Source organism: Perna viridis, chromosome 1 (assembly GCF_037379345.1).
Source record: "Perna viridis isolate PV_CMFRI_1.1 ecotype Kerala chromosome 1, ASM3737934v1, whole genome shotgun sequence".
NCBI lineage: Eukaryota > Metazoa > Mollusca > Bivalvia > Mytilida > Mytilidae > Perna > Perna viridis.
In genome coordinates this window covers 40,853,672-40,868,085 of record NC_142445.1, presented here as the reverse complement: position 1 = coordinate 40,868,085, position 14,414 = coordinate 40,853,672, and the positions used below count along the sequence as shown (strand labels likewise).

The 14,414-nt window shown below is 31.7% G+C and overlaps 1 protein-coding gene and 1 long non-coding RNA gene across 2 annotated transcripts in view; one reads left to right on the top strand and one right to left on the bottom strand.

Annotated features, from left to right (window-relative positions):
* Nucleotides 1-14,414, bottom strand: part of LOC148628770 (uncharacterized) — a 35,202-nt gene that overhangs the window by 8,993 nt on the left and 11,795 nt on the right. Inside the window, exon 2 of the long non-coding RNA XR_015924427.1 lies at nt 1,926-2,046. This is a non-coding gene — a long non-coding RNA (uncharacterized LOC148628770). The remainder of the gene's footprint in view (nt 1-1,925; nt 2,047-14,414) is intronic.
* Nucleotides 2,903-13,302, top strand: LOC148628771 (cytochrome P450 2H2-like). Its single transcript, XM_088594116.1, has 8 exons — nt 2,903-3,415; nt 4,562-4,781; nt 7,075-7,201; nt 8,458-8,608; nt 10,763-10,899; nt 11,603-11,699; nt 12,101-12,307; nt 13,023-13,302. The coding sequence occupies exons 1-8, from the start codon at nt 3,076-3,078 to the stop codon at nt 13,202-13,204; spliced, it is 1,461 nt and encodes a 486-aa protein (XP_088450242.1). The 5' UTR covers nt 2,903-3,075; the 3' UTR covers nt 13,205-13,302.

The following is a 14,414-nucleotide window of genomic DNA, read 5'->3' as shown; positions in this document are numbered from 1 at the left end:
TCACGGTACATCAAAGTAAATATTTAAACTTTTTATTTGAAACAATTAGTCCTTTTATATACAAATTGTTTCATTCATCTCATGAAAGAGAATGCAAGGGAAGGTATATGTTTTGTACATGTATTACACAGCCAAATGTGCAACATATGATAATCATATGGTGCTCGATTCATATAATATACATATGGTAATCATATGACAATCATATGATATTGAACATATGATAGTGATATGATTATTGTATGATTCTCATATGGTAATTTTGGCTTAAAAGAAATGACTATCATATCTTTGTGAAAACTAGATGATTATCATATGATAATCATGCGATAATCATATGTATAACGAAACATGATTGTCACATGGTGCTCGATTTTTATGATAATTATTTGATGCAAACCATATGATTCTCATGTGTGGCACATTTGCCTGTGTAGTACTCACGTTTGATATGTTATAAAAAGCAACAAATGTTACAATTCGATATTGTGTAATTCCTTAAAAAGATGATTCAGTACATGCTTCGAATTATATCCCCAGTATCAAGGTCAAAATAAATAATTTACGTTTTCACCAGATCAATTTACATATTTTATACGGAATTATTTCATGCGTAATTATTTATCTATATACAGGGAAAAACACGACATACAATGTCATTGCTTGTTTTAAACCAGACGTTGTTTAACCAATTATCTTTTAATACACATTATATCTCTATTTTTCGGAAGTAAAACATAATTTAATGAGAAATCTTTTTTTTTCGACACAGTCGTTATAGTTTCACTTTTTACTCTTTGACCTTAAAGACGCTCTTCCATGGAAACGTAAGTCACCTGATCAAAATTCTGTTTCCAGATTGGCCAAATACTGATAGCATAGCGGGGTTCGAAAAAAGATATTGAAATTGCGTGCCTAGCGCTATTTCCTGAAGAAAATTATAAGTAAAAAGAACAAATTTTACTGTGTCGGCTATCTTTTTTTAAAGATAGTACTTGTTATATTTATACCATTTGCGAGTCCGATGAACTAAATATGTTTTATTTCTAATTTAAAAACCAAAGTTAAACTATTATCATAATTATTTCAAAAGTTTGATTATCAACCATTTTAGAGCCGTTATGAAAAGGGCACAAGACATTGTTATAGAAGAGTGTAACGTTTACAAAACGAAACTTTTGCTTTAATAACACATGATACACATCTGAAGTGGATTGTCGGACACAGATTGTCTTTGGTTAACTATTGCTTTGTATTTGACAGCAAGTTACACAAACGATTTTAAGCTTATTCAAACAAGCCTGTAATCATAAGAAATTTAAAAAATAAAAGAACATGTTCATTTAATCATACATCTTATTTTGTTTTAAGTACCAGTCCTTTTGTCATAAAATTCATACACTGCCAAAGGTAAAGTGGTTCATGGTGTAGAAAAATCAACTGAACAAACGATGGATTTTCATTCTATATATGCTATATTTTTTATATTTTTAACGATAATCCTTTCTGTATTGATATCTGTATATTTGCATGAGGAAATCATACATTCATCTCTCTAAAATCAACTAAATTGAAATGTCCATCTTACTAGGTTCCAATTTCATAAATTATATTCAGTATAATCGTTTTTCCATGTACAACCCAACAACCAAATGAAAAATAAGATTATGTGATCAGGAGCTGTTTCTGATCAAGAAATAAAACTGAGTTCGGTAAGTTCGCCCACTATCTGATTTTTATAAAGACTGCCGCTTAAAGGTCTCAGTCTTGTATTCTTTTTTCCATAGGCCGTAATGTTAAAGTTGTTTCTTTAAAAAAAATTCAAAAATTCTTTCAAAAGTTTCAATCCAATTTTGGAATTTTTGGCTTGATTAAGTAAATGCTAAAGTTCAATTTAAGGCCAATATGAACAAAAAGGCACGAACTTTGGTACACGGGCAAACCTTGAACTCAAAATCACATGGTTTCTACTTTCACTTTGGTGTTATTGTTGTGTTGCAGTACTTCTTGTCAACATGATATCCCTCCTCTTTCCTGCTGATGATTCTGTAAATAAAAATCACAATTTTTTTTTTCTATTTGGATACATCTTTCAATAAATCTAAAATTCTACTTCAAAATTACCTGCAGCTTTACAAAAAAAGTCAGAAAAAAAGAACTATATTTTATTAGCCTTCATCTTTTGACGTACACCCGCTCAAGAATATCAATACAAGACTGAGACCTATTACGTCTACGATTCGCAATAAACAAGAGAAAATGCTTTACTAGAAAGTAATTAAGAAACGAAGGCTTTCATTGTTTAAAACAAGTAATTTCATTTGATACCCGTTTTTTTCTTCAGTATAATCGTAAATAAATAATTCCGTATATACAGAACTCGATTTGCGTATTAACAGAAATAATTCAGTACACGTATATACTCAATTTACGTCTACACAAAACTAATTCCATATACATTGTATACACAGTTTAATTACCGTATGCACAGAAATAATTTTGCGCCATAGAGTGTTTTTTTTTTTGGTAACTAGCTGAAAAACCCGTGTAGGTAAAGATCAGGGTATCACTTTCTTTGTAGTTATGTTTCTAAATTTTAAATAATAACTACGTCTTCACGATACATAGTCCACCACTTCAACCTATGTTAAATTTTGTCGTTATACGTTTTGACCTTTCCATTTGATATCTTTTTATATATACCGCAACGGAAGGATTGAAAATAGATATACTTTTAAAAGATACACAAATTATACATGTGGTGAGATTGAAATAAAATTATTGATTTTGTATCAAGTCAACTAATTTTGAAAATTATTAATTCACTTATGGCACCAATTAATGTTTTAATGTACGTCATATATATACATATCTAACTAATTGTATCATCGTAATTATGCTCGTCAGATGTTAAAATCGAGAACATATGTATTACGTGCACTGAATGTAAACATGAAAGGTGAAAACGTAGAACGTTCTACGGGAAGTGTGTGATTGAAACCCTTTTGGTAATGGTAAATAATATGTATACTTATACAAGTATTTAGGCAGTATTGGCAGTGCCAACGCGACAATATGTTGGAGTGTATTGACAGCACCACGCTTTCAACATTTTTTATATTTTTGATCATTTCGTATTTATTATGGGACCAAATGTCACAGAAGAACGTGAACATTCCCGGGCCTCGACCATGGCCTGTGGTAGGCAATTTGTTGTTATTCTTCAAATCGAAAAACATTGGGGAAACATACCGACAACTTCAAAGGAAATACGGAGATTTGGTGAAGTTAAAAATGGGACAAGGCAATCTAGTGGTTGTTTTCGGTTATAAGAATATCCGTGAAGTTTTGGTAGATAACAGTGATAAGACAAAGTTTAGACCATTGTTTAAGGACATTTTTCCTGATGGAAATGGTGAGTTTATCCTTGCAATATAGACATATTATCTTTTTCCTAAAATTTGTTTTACTTTTGCATTGGAAACATTTTTCTAAACAGTAGTTACCGTATACGGTATATTTAGCACCGCCATATTTTTTGCGGTTTCTGTAATCATTCGCTTGGTTTTAAATTCGCGATCCGGCTAAGAATCGTATTCAACAAATGTTCAATCTTAAAAGAAATATGCACAACAGTTTAATTTTCGAGTTGCAGATTTTATCGCGAAAAAGCATACATTTCACAGTTTGCAGTATAAACAAATATAATTTAATATTTTTCTTTTAGTACATTGGACTAGTGTGTATATTGTAAGCTTATTCAACTATCATAAATCATGTTTAAGGTTCGTCATTATCTCAGATAAATATGGCCTTAATTCCACCACTAATTTCACTCTGACTGACACATCTGTGTATCTAGAAGAATTTTAAGGTATAGCATCGCCTAGATATGATTAAATTGCAGTCGTTTTATGTTGAATTATATAAAAAATAACTGGCTTGACTTTTGTTGTTTTAATTTTATCAATTCTGCAGAGAGGCAAAAAATTGAACTAAGTGTGGATAATGCTTTGAGAAATTCCTTATGTATTTTAGATAAATTATTCATATTGACATGCCGGTCAATAGACGGAAAATGACCACCTATTCACATTAGATGATTTAAACTAAATGATATTATTATGAATAAATTTGATGTGACTTTTTCGTATCTACGGGGTGGATGCCTTAAATGTTTTCTAGATGCACAGGTTTGTTTGTAGTCACATGTAATTTAATGATGAAATTGAGGCCGTTTTTGTTGAACGGAAAACGTTGAAGTTTAAGCATAAAGTATTACATTAACATTTATAACATGATTGTTGGGTAGAAAAAAGTCTCATTAAGTTTCTCGTTTATAAGTACGTTGAATGATAATCACTATCAGTCTCCCAAATTCAGATACATATTAGGTTGTGAATTAAAAAATAACTTTATGTTTATTACTAAATGTTGTTTCAGAAAGCGTTGCCAATCTGTTTGAGACCTGTTTAAGAGATATTGGTAAAAGGTATTGAATGGCAATAGTTTTGTGATTTTTTTTATTTGATCGTGACTCATTATATTTTAACAAACACAGGTGTGGGTACCAGTAACGGACAGGAATGGCAAAACCTGAGAAAATTTACCATCACAGCACTGAAAGACTTCGGGGTTGGCAAAAAATCAATTGAACAGAGAATTCAAGAGGAGATTGGATTTTTATTGGACTATTTAGCAACGAAAAACACACTAGATGTCAGCAATATATATTCAAAAGTTACATCCAACATTATTTCCAACATTATTTTTGGTTCAAGGTAATTTGAAAGGGCTATATTGATCTCTTTTTTTAAGACTTAATAATTCTGAACACAAATACTTATGTTTTGGTTATTCACGATACTAACCAATTGATTATCTTATTCATTACATATATTTTCTCCATAATTCAATGCTATTTTCAACGTAAGTTTGAAATCTTATGATTGGCGGATTGATATTCTGGTTATGACCTTTTGACGTGAGAAAGTCCGAGAGTAAAATAACCGAACTTCTTTTCAGAAATGAATTATCGAATTTTTTTATGGAAGGGATATCCGACAAGTAACTGCGATCTATATTAAATTGTAACCTTGTTTCCGGCCTGTAAGGATTGCAAAATCTCATTCAGCTCCTTACTTATTATGAAATCTATAATAATAAAAGACTGAAGTCTACAAAGTTGCTAATCGTTAATCGATTTTGTCTAACTTTCAACATTCGAAATGGCACGAATGTGATTTGCTCTAAAATCTTGGTTCCTTTGCAATCAGCAATCCTCAGTCTTTCTAGTTACACAAAAGAAAACAAAATATTTTTCAGTATAGCAGAAACGGCCAATTAGTTCCGATAGTGTACCTTGATATATATGAATGCGTACTCCTTCGTAACTGTGATGACCCGAATGTTTTCAATTAATTATAAACAAATTAAACAACCGGTAATGGCTATATATATATATATATATATATATATATATATATATAAGGGTCTGAAAAATTCCCAACGATGTTAGAACTGTCAAATTTGCGAAGCTAATTTTTGTCGTTCCCTCCGCGGGACTCGAACTCGTACCGCTGTGACATCTATGGCAACACCGCTTGCACTAAGTACAGCTCCTTAGACCACTCGGCCAGCTAGGCTATATAAAATATAGCTTTCGCTGCCCGGGTGATTCCTCCTCGTAGGATTAATCTAGGGCTGTAACTTAGTACACGATGTATGGTAGTACGGGACAGTTCATCTATGTGTTATTATGTAGGATAGAGGATCAAATTAATGATGCAAGTCACAACAAATCAATATTATTCAACGTCTCAGAATGTGACGACTCTATTCACTACACTGCTCCATCGGATCAAATTGATACAGGGAAGATAACGTAAACTTATAAAAGGGTCTGAAAAATTCCCAACGATGTTAGAACTGTCAAATTTGCGAAGCTATTTTTTGTCGTTCCCTCCGCGGGACTCGAACTCGTACCGCTGTGACATCTATGGCAACACCGCCTGCACTAAGTCCAGCGCCCTAGACCACTCGGCCAGCTAGGCTATATAAAATATAGCTTTCGCTGGCCGGGTGATTCCTCCTCGTAGAATTAATTTAGGGCTGTAACTTAGTACACGATGTATGGTAGTACGGGACAGTTCATCTATGTGTTATTATATATATATATATCGGCGACCCAATAATGTTTATAAGCCATACATATAGGAAAGTTCGCCAATCTCATTATTGATGTCATATTGCATCTCATACAATTTAAGGATAATCATCTTAATTTTCAAAACTTCATAACTTTGTTATTTTGGTTCTGCACAATGTTTTGTTCAGATAAAATTAATCATATTTTGTCTGTAAATTTATTATTCTCTTATTTGAAGAAGTTTGCCCCTGTGTTTGAATTGGACAATTGGTTCATATTACATACATTCAATGATAACCGATCACTTTTGTCTTTTAACGAAAACTTTCCGTTCTAGTATAAGCAAAAAAAAAGATTAAGAACCGGATTAAACAACTGGCAATGAATATTCATAGATATCGGAACCGTGCTAATATTTATGACCTACATAGTGTTGTAACGAGACCCTGTGCCTGAATCGAATACTTGGTAATGTTCAATGCTAATCGATCATGTCATTTGAACTTCCCGTTCTCATACATTCAAGAAACACTCGTAGAACACACGTGTTTAATATTTAAGAGGTACATTTTTATCTCGTATGAAGCTAGAACTATGACGCTATGGCGGTAAACACGGCACAGATCTGCAGCATTACGTGGAGTATAAATATATAGTTAAGCAAATCGTATGCGAATATGAAGTACTGAAATTACGAGTGTAAGAAGTCACTAACAATATTAGCAACTTAATCATATTTAAATAAACAATTGACAACAAATATATTTTACATTTATATAATATCATATGACAAGAAATAATACAAATTATTTTAAAAAATATGCTTTATACACTAAACACCTCATACATAACATATATTGTATCAGTGACATTGAATTATGTTACCTTTAATTCAATTTCAAAATATCCTTTACACCTTTTTTTAGATTTGACTACGATGACGTGGAATTTAACCGATTGATAGATCGTATATCAGTGATATTTAAACTGCAAACCATGTCATCGTTAACCAGAGCTATTCCATTTCTTCGATACATCCTTCCATCATCACAGGTAAAGTACAGTAAATTGAAGTTGAAAGTATTTTGGAAAATATGATTTTATCACTAAAGATAGATGAGTGTTTTTTATCTGTTACTGTACAATGTTACACTGAGTCTAAGATAAATGTATACAAAAGGTAAAACCTTGTTATCGCTGGTTGTTGTTGTATTTCTCTTATCACATGTTGTCAGCATTATTTTTGGCATTCCCAATAAAACTAATTGCGGCTTTCTCATATCAAATCAAATCAGATAAGCTTTATTTTAAGTCGACAAGTTCATAACAACAAAGCAACATAAGCTCTTACAGCTTTTACAACTGTCATAAGATACATAAATAGCTATACAATGCATGCATAAATGTAATATACATTGACAAAGCAATAAGACAAAAAGATATAATGAGACACCTTTATACAGGAGAAAGTTTGGTAAAGACCACTTTTGGCCTCAAAATTTGGGTACTTTAAAAAAAAATAAATTAAAGTTGATTTCTAGGTATTCGTAGTAGTATTGTAAAATGGTCGCAAACACTGAATATAAGATGTTTTTGACGAGATTTATGACGTTGTTACTAAAATAACAAGATGCATCTATCTTGTAATTTTTACGAAAACCTTTTAACATTTCTGCAGTTTTAATGATGTGTCTTTGTGTTGAACGGAAGTGGCCACACATCTGTTGACTCAAGATAGTTTTGTACGAGTTGTAACTGGCAATTATACACAAAATATACGAAGCATGAGACGCTACACGCATATGGCCTTTGTTCAAAGGGTGAAAAAGTGGTGCATACATTTGGTTTTTGACCATCCTTTTTAACAGGTTTTCCCAATCCCAGCCAAGTTTGAAAGGCAAATATTCCCACATATGTTCAAAATATTACCATAAATCAATCAAATCAACTATACAACACATTAAAGAACCGGAGAAACAACATAAAAGTTTAGACTGTTTTTGAGGCAAAAGTTTGCCCTTACCAACCGACTTCTTTGCGTATCAGCAGATACAGTGCAACATGAAGTACAACCATTTTACTGTAAAATGGTAAAATATTTTAAAAAGGCTTAACAATTACACATAATATATTCACACATTTATTATAATTAACTTGTTTTCATAACCTATTAAGGTGTATAGACATACGTTTGTGTTAAAGAATGAAAGGTTTGATAGAAAAAAATATCGGCTAAATATGCAGATGCGTTAACAGTGAGATATCTAAAATACGTTAAATTATATATAAGTTGTAAATTTGTTTGACAGACTTCGCAATTGAAGAGTTGTAGAGACGATATTCAAGGTTACATCCAATCTCGTATTAACCAGCAAAGAGAATCATTTGATCCAAACAATATACGAAGTTTTATAGATCTTTACTTAGAGCAGGAGAGTAAATCTGATTCAAAGATTTCAGGTAAGGGATATTCACTTAATTCTGGTGGAAAAGCTGACAGCTTTTGTAAATGAATATCTTGATCAGGAAAACATTTAGATAGATTTCCAAGCCTCAAGACACCGTGGTACAGGAAAAAGAAAATTAATAGTTTATCTGTAAAGCATTGAAAATAAATGTTCTGTTCTGAACAAAACTGCCAGCCATATTGTTAGTATCAAATGGTAATGGTCGTCTCTTAAGCATTTAATCGAATAAAGTTGATTAAACTGGCTAGTCAGTTGTTCAGAAGAGTAATTGTAGTATTTATGTCAGATGTAGTTGAAGAAAAGTTGAAGTAGATTCGTATAAACATTAAATGCATATTCCTAGAACTAAACGAATGTAGCCTTGAGCTCTTCGATGCTCAAAAGGATAAATGACAGTCCATATGAATTCTAAATTCTAAGTTGATGCAGTTGAGTTTTGTTCCGCATGTATAAAAACATACCTAATTATATCATACCTCAGAGAAAAAATCTCAAATTCAGAACCCTTAATAAGGATACTATAAGGTACTACTCATGGTAGAACTTCTTTGCGTTTGAAATTGTGATTCCAATTTCAATATTTTTGCTTTTAACTACTTCTTCAATATAATTGATTTTCTTTTATTTTAAGGATTGGTGTTTTTTTTTATTTATTCATTACCACCTGGCAATTAAATTGTGGAAAACGTGCATTTGATAAAATACGAGAGTAATGGTTATGACAGCCATCAATATGGAGCACATTTTGCTCAATTATAGAAATACTACTTAAGGGATGCTTGTTACTTTTCCAAAATAATATCGCTCTTCTTTTTGGTAGAGTGCAATCTTTTGACAAATATGGGCTCACTTTTATCACAATATTCACCCAGGAACCATAGTAACATGTGCATATCGACAATGTGTAATGCATAACATACCCTTATCATAAATAAATAAATAAATTATAGGTGCAATTAAATCAAAAATTGAACTGACGTTTGCTGTGCAGTTTTTGAATCATCTGAACATGGCAAAATAATCAAACAACTGAGTTTTACCTTAAACTGTCAATTCATTTAAAGAGTTTCAATTTAATGATATGTTTAGGTGGTAGTCTTTTTCTATTTACCAGTATTCAAAGTTAAAAGGGGCTCATCTTCATTTTGAGAAACACCTCAAAACATTTCCTCAACTTAGTTTGTGTAGGCACTGTCTGCAAAAGTGGTTTAAAATGTGCATAGCATAAATAAAGTAAGATTACAATATTATAAAGCAGATATTTAAATTTCAATATTCTTGATCGGCTGTATATCTTTCCAAGATTAAGGGTTATCTGTAGTTAAGTACAACATTGTGATTTAATGAGCACCTCTGTCAAAAGGTAATGATTAACCTTAATTCTAGTATGACGTTTTCATATCGTCAAAGAGTATATATTGGTACAACCCCCACCTTTAGCTCCTGCGCACTGTCTCTTTTCTTTCGCTGTCGCTTCGAGACAAAACGCTCATTTGAAACGTTTCCGCGATGATTTAACGGCTGAAAGGTTATCTAATAATATACTGATACATTGTACTGATACTTATTCAATAGATGGTTTACTTGAATATGTGGTTTATTTCTTAATTAATCCAACTTCCATACGGGGAAGATTAATCGGAACAGCCGTTATTTTGGCTACGTCTAGGGAAATTTTTGTCACAAAAATTACCGTATTTGTCATATTAAAAAAGAAATAATCCCTTCCGGGAGTAGATTTGTGCTCATTTTAACATGAGTTTGGCATTCATATTCTCTTAAAATACCTCGCTATCGCTCGGTGTTAAATAATAGAATATAAATGCCGTAACCATTTTAAAATGAGTACAAATCTACGCCCTCCACGAATTATTTCTTAAATAAATGTCTCTGCTTGATTTTCACTGTGGGGTTTTGTCCAAGTTCAATTTCTGGTTTGTAGCAAGTGCTTTGTAGTACAGGTAAAGAAACCTGTTCATTCCAGGTAACTGAAAACAAGCTAAGTCTAAGGAAATGATAAAGAGCATATAACTTACATGTATATACCTATAAATTTTTTAACGTTATTATTGCTGATGGAAACAATGTAAAACATTTGTGTATTATATGATATTATCTACATATTACTAGTAAGGTGTTTTTTCAGAGGCAAGTTTGTTATATACCATCGCTGATTTATACTTTGCCGGTACAGATACAACGTCATTGTCGTTACAGTGGTGTATGCTATACATGCTGAAGTACCCAGAAGTTCAAAAGAAATGTCGGGAAGAACTTTTAGAGGTTCATAAACAGCTTTGCCATACAAATCAAAATTTTCACAAACAATTAATCTCATACTGTTTTCTTATATTGTAACGTACACAAAACTTGAAATATGTATGTCCAATGATGCATTTTAAAGAATCCACAATATGATCGAATTAAATATATTTTTGACTTAGCAGTTTACCTTAGAATCATATAGACACAAGTCTGTAACTTATGTCAGCATTTTTGTAGTGTAAAAACATTAAGTTTGCCCATTAGGCCATGTAAGAACAAGTCCATATTATTGAAGTAATGAAGAAGTAAAGGAAATATTTCTGGTTGTTATGTAATTTTTAGCGGAGAAATTGGTGGGAAATATATTTTTCATTTTAAGATTTCACGTATTTCACTATACGTAGAATTAAGCTTGAACTACAAGTTTCGAAAATTTGAAAAAAAAAAAATTGACCTTGTAAATCGTAACTTGCTCTTCTTAAATTGTTGATAAACAGATATTCCATACAATTAGAAGCAACATTTTATGTACATGTTGAATATTAATTCATTTGATACAGAAACCCTATTAATTACAACGCAGTATATAATGTCAACACGTAAAAAAACTGCTTAGTCGATTAGTAAAGGAAGTATCTATTAGGTGCATACGAGATGATTCAGTTCGATTTCAGTTAACGTATAGTGAAGAATCATAATGTAATCAGTTTTTATTTCACAGGTTATAGGTGACGATAGATTGCCAGTTGCCAAGGATAGGGTTGACTTACCATATGTTATGGCAACACTTCACGAAGTTCAACGAATAGCAACGATAGGTGAGCATTCATCCTACAAAATGGATTATCCTTGCTTATAACAAATGGATAGATATAGGCCTTAGTCTAATTGTAAATTAAGCCTTTTTAGTGATAATGCTGTTCGGAAAAAAAGTAAAAGTTATGGTAAGAAGTTCAGTATAAAACGTTTGTGATAAATTTGATGTACAAACCGCCGTCTTTTTTACCAGTATTTTCCGAATTATCTTTAATACGCAAGTATTTCATAAACAAACGTTTGGTGTGGTTTCTGTTTAAGATTTTGTAACCAGATCTTGGTGTGCATAGTAATTTATTATCACGCTTATTAAATTAACTATACTTAGAATTAGGCTCACGTCCATATGCAAATACCTTGTATTCTGCACAACTTATATCTTAACCCCGTTTGACATTTTAAGCTCCCAATGCCGTACCGCATAGGGCTATAGAGGACGTCACGATTGACGGGATGACGATTTCGAAAGGTTCCACTATCGTCTGCAGTTTGCTTTCCGTGCACCGTGACCCGTCTCTTTGGGATGATCCAGATAGCTTTGATCCCAAACGGTTTTTAGACAATGATGGTAAATTCTGCAAAGTGGAAAGTTTCATTCCGTTTTCGCAAGGTAAATATGTAAAAGTTTCCTATCTAGATTTTTAATTTATAATTGTACTCATGTTGGAAGCTTTATTAAGAATTACGAAAAGGAAGATTGAAATATTATTTTAAAACAGACAAAACTGCTTACTATATATTACATCGAACTGATATATGGAAAGATTGTAGTCGCGCGAAAGCATTTCAATACTTAACAAATATACGCAAGTTCATACATAGTGTATAGTTCTTGCAAATCTACCTTCGACTCACTAAGGAATTTAATTTGTTTTAAACACACCCGAATCGGTTGAATACAATGAAATATGTTATCTCAAAATAAAATGTTACGAATAGTCAATACACCTGAAATGTTCTAGCTCAAATGAATGATTGCAGTAGTGAATTTGTTTTTCGGTATGATATCGGTTTTGACACGTTTCTAAATCTACATCGTGTAATTTAAATATGTAAGAAACCACTTTTTTGTCATTACTTCTGTTTAACAATATTTTACAATACTCCGCCCAACATCAACGCCGTCAACAGTATAAAACAAAATCAGAATAAAAAAAATAAAACCTGAAAAGTCTAAGTTGTAAACCATAGTCTAAAGGTTAAGAGGATGTAGCAATATCAAGGAAGTTAAGGAATTTCATATATATATAGGGCACTCTAACATAGTTTGCTTGTTCGAAAAAGTAAGATGTCTACAAAATGGTTTTTTACATTTTGTTTTAAAGGGCCTCGAATATGTCTAGGAAGGCAACTGGCTGAAACAGAACTGCTGATGTTTTTCGTTTCTATTCTGCAGAGATTCAATCTTAAACCAGCAAATGACAATGATGAACTTGATACAAATGGAATACAAACTGGGGCCTCATACCAACCAAAACCATTTAAAATTCGTTTTGTTCAAAGATAAATGTCTTTCAATCTAGCAAAATGTATACGATTTTGATTTTGATTTTCTAAGCCCGTGGCATCGCTATTCAGCATAATATTAAATTTATATTTTTATAAGTTTGAGTTTGTCTTGACAACAGCCTTTAGACGTAATTGATATTGCGTCTTAAGGAGCCGCTTTGATTAGCTCTTTGGTTTTTGAGTTTTAAATGAAAAATTTTTTTTTTTCATTTATTTTTTACGTACATTTATCCAAATTGCAGATACGAACTATAATAGAACAGTGGCTAGAAGGAAAGTGTACGGACATTTTGAGACTTTATAACTGATATTCTCTCATGTGAACGTTCGATTAAATTACTATTTATACGGGGAAAAACAACTATACAAAAAACATAAGAACAGGTATACAATAACTACCAATACTTAATAAATTGTAGGGCCTTTTCCATCCTTTTCTTATCTAATCTACTGCGCTCTAGAGAACTGGACCAAATGCCATTAATCCCATAACTATTAGTACTAACACTAGGATGATAAAAACATCATAATTTCCAAATTGAGCAATACGTCGAGATGACTTATTTCATGCATATATCTGACATATTCTGACAATTATTAAACATACAAAAAAGTCATTGAACTAATAAGAACCAGACAGTAATTTAGTAGTTACATTATAAATGAAATATTTTTCTCTGTTGATTTCATCAAAACTGTAATTGATAACAATACAAAATGATGATTTTCATAAACATAGAAAACGATCAAAGGGAGGTAATTATAAAGTATCCCAAAGCATAGGTCTTAATTACCACTTCCAGGTCAACTGGCCAAAAATGGGGCTGATCACTTTGAAATTTAATCGATTACATCATGATCACTTAGGTTTTTTTTAATGTGATCGATTACAGCACGATTACATGAATTTTCTTGTGTAATCGATTACATTCGTAATTACATTTGATAAAGTAATCATAATTAAATTTGATAAAGTAATCATGGTTACTTATAATTACATGACTTGTAAAAGTAAAAAAAAAACACTTGAAAAGAGGATATGTTAGCTGTATATATAAGTGCATGTTTTAGTTCATACAAGAGAGAATTAAGTGGCCTCTGTGTCTCATGTACCCTTTTTATACTTCTTTCACTCTGATTGTTGAAGAAGTCTGGACTTTTGTGATTTCAGAACGGCTCATAAGTTTTTCTATTGTTTTTGAATGTAT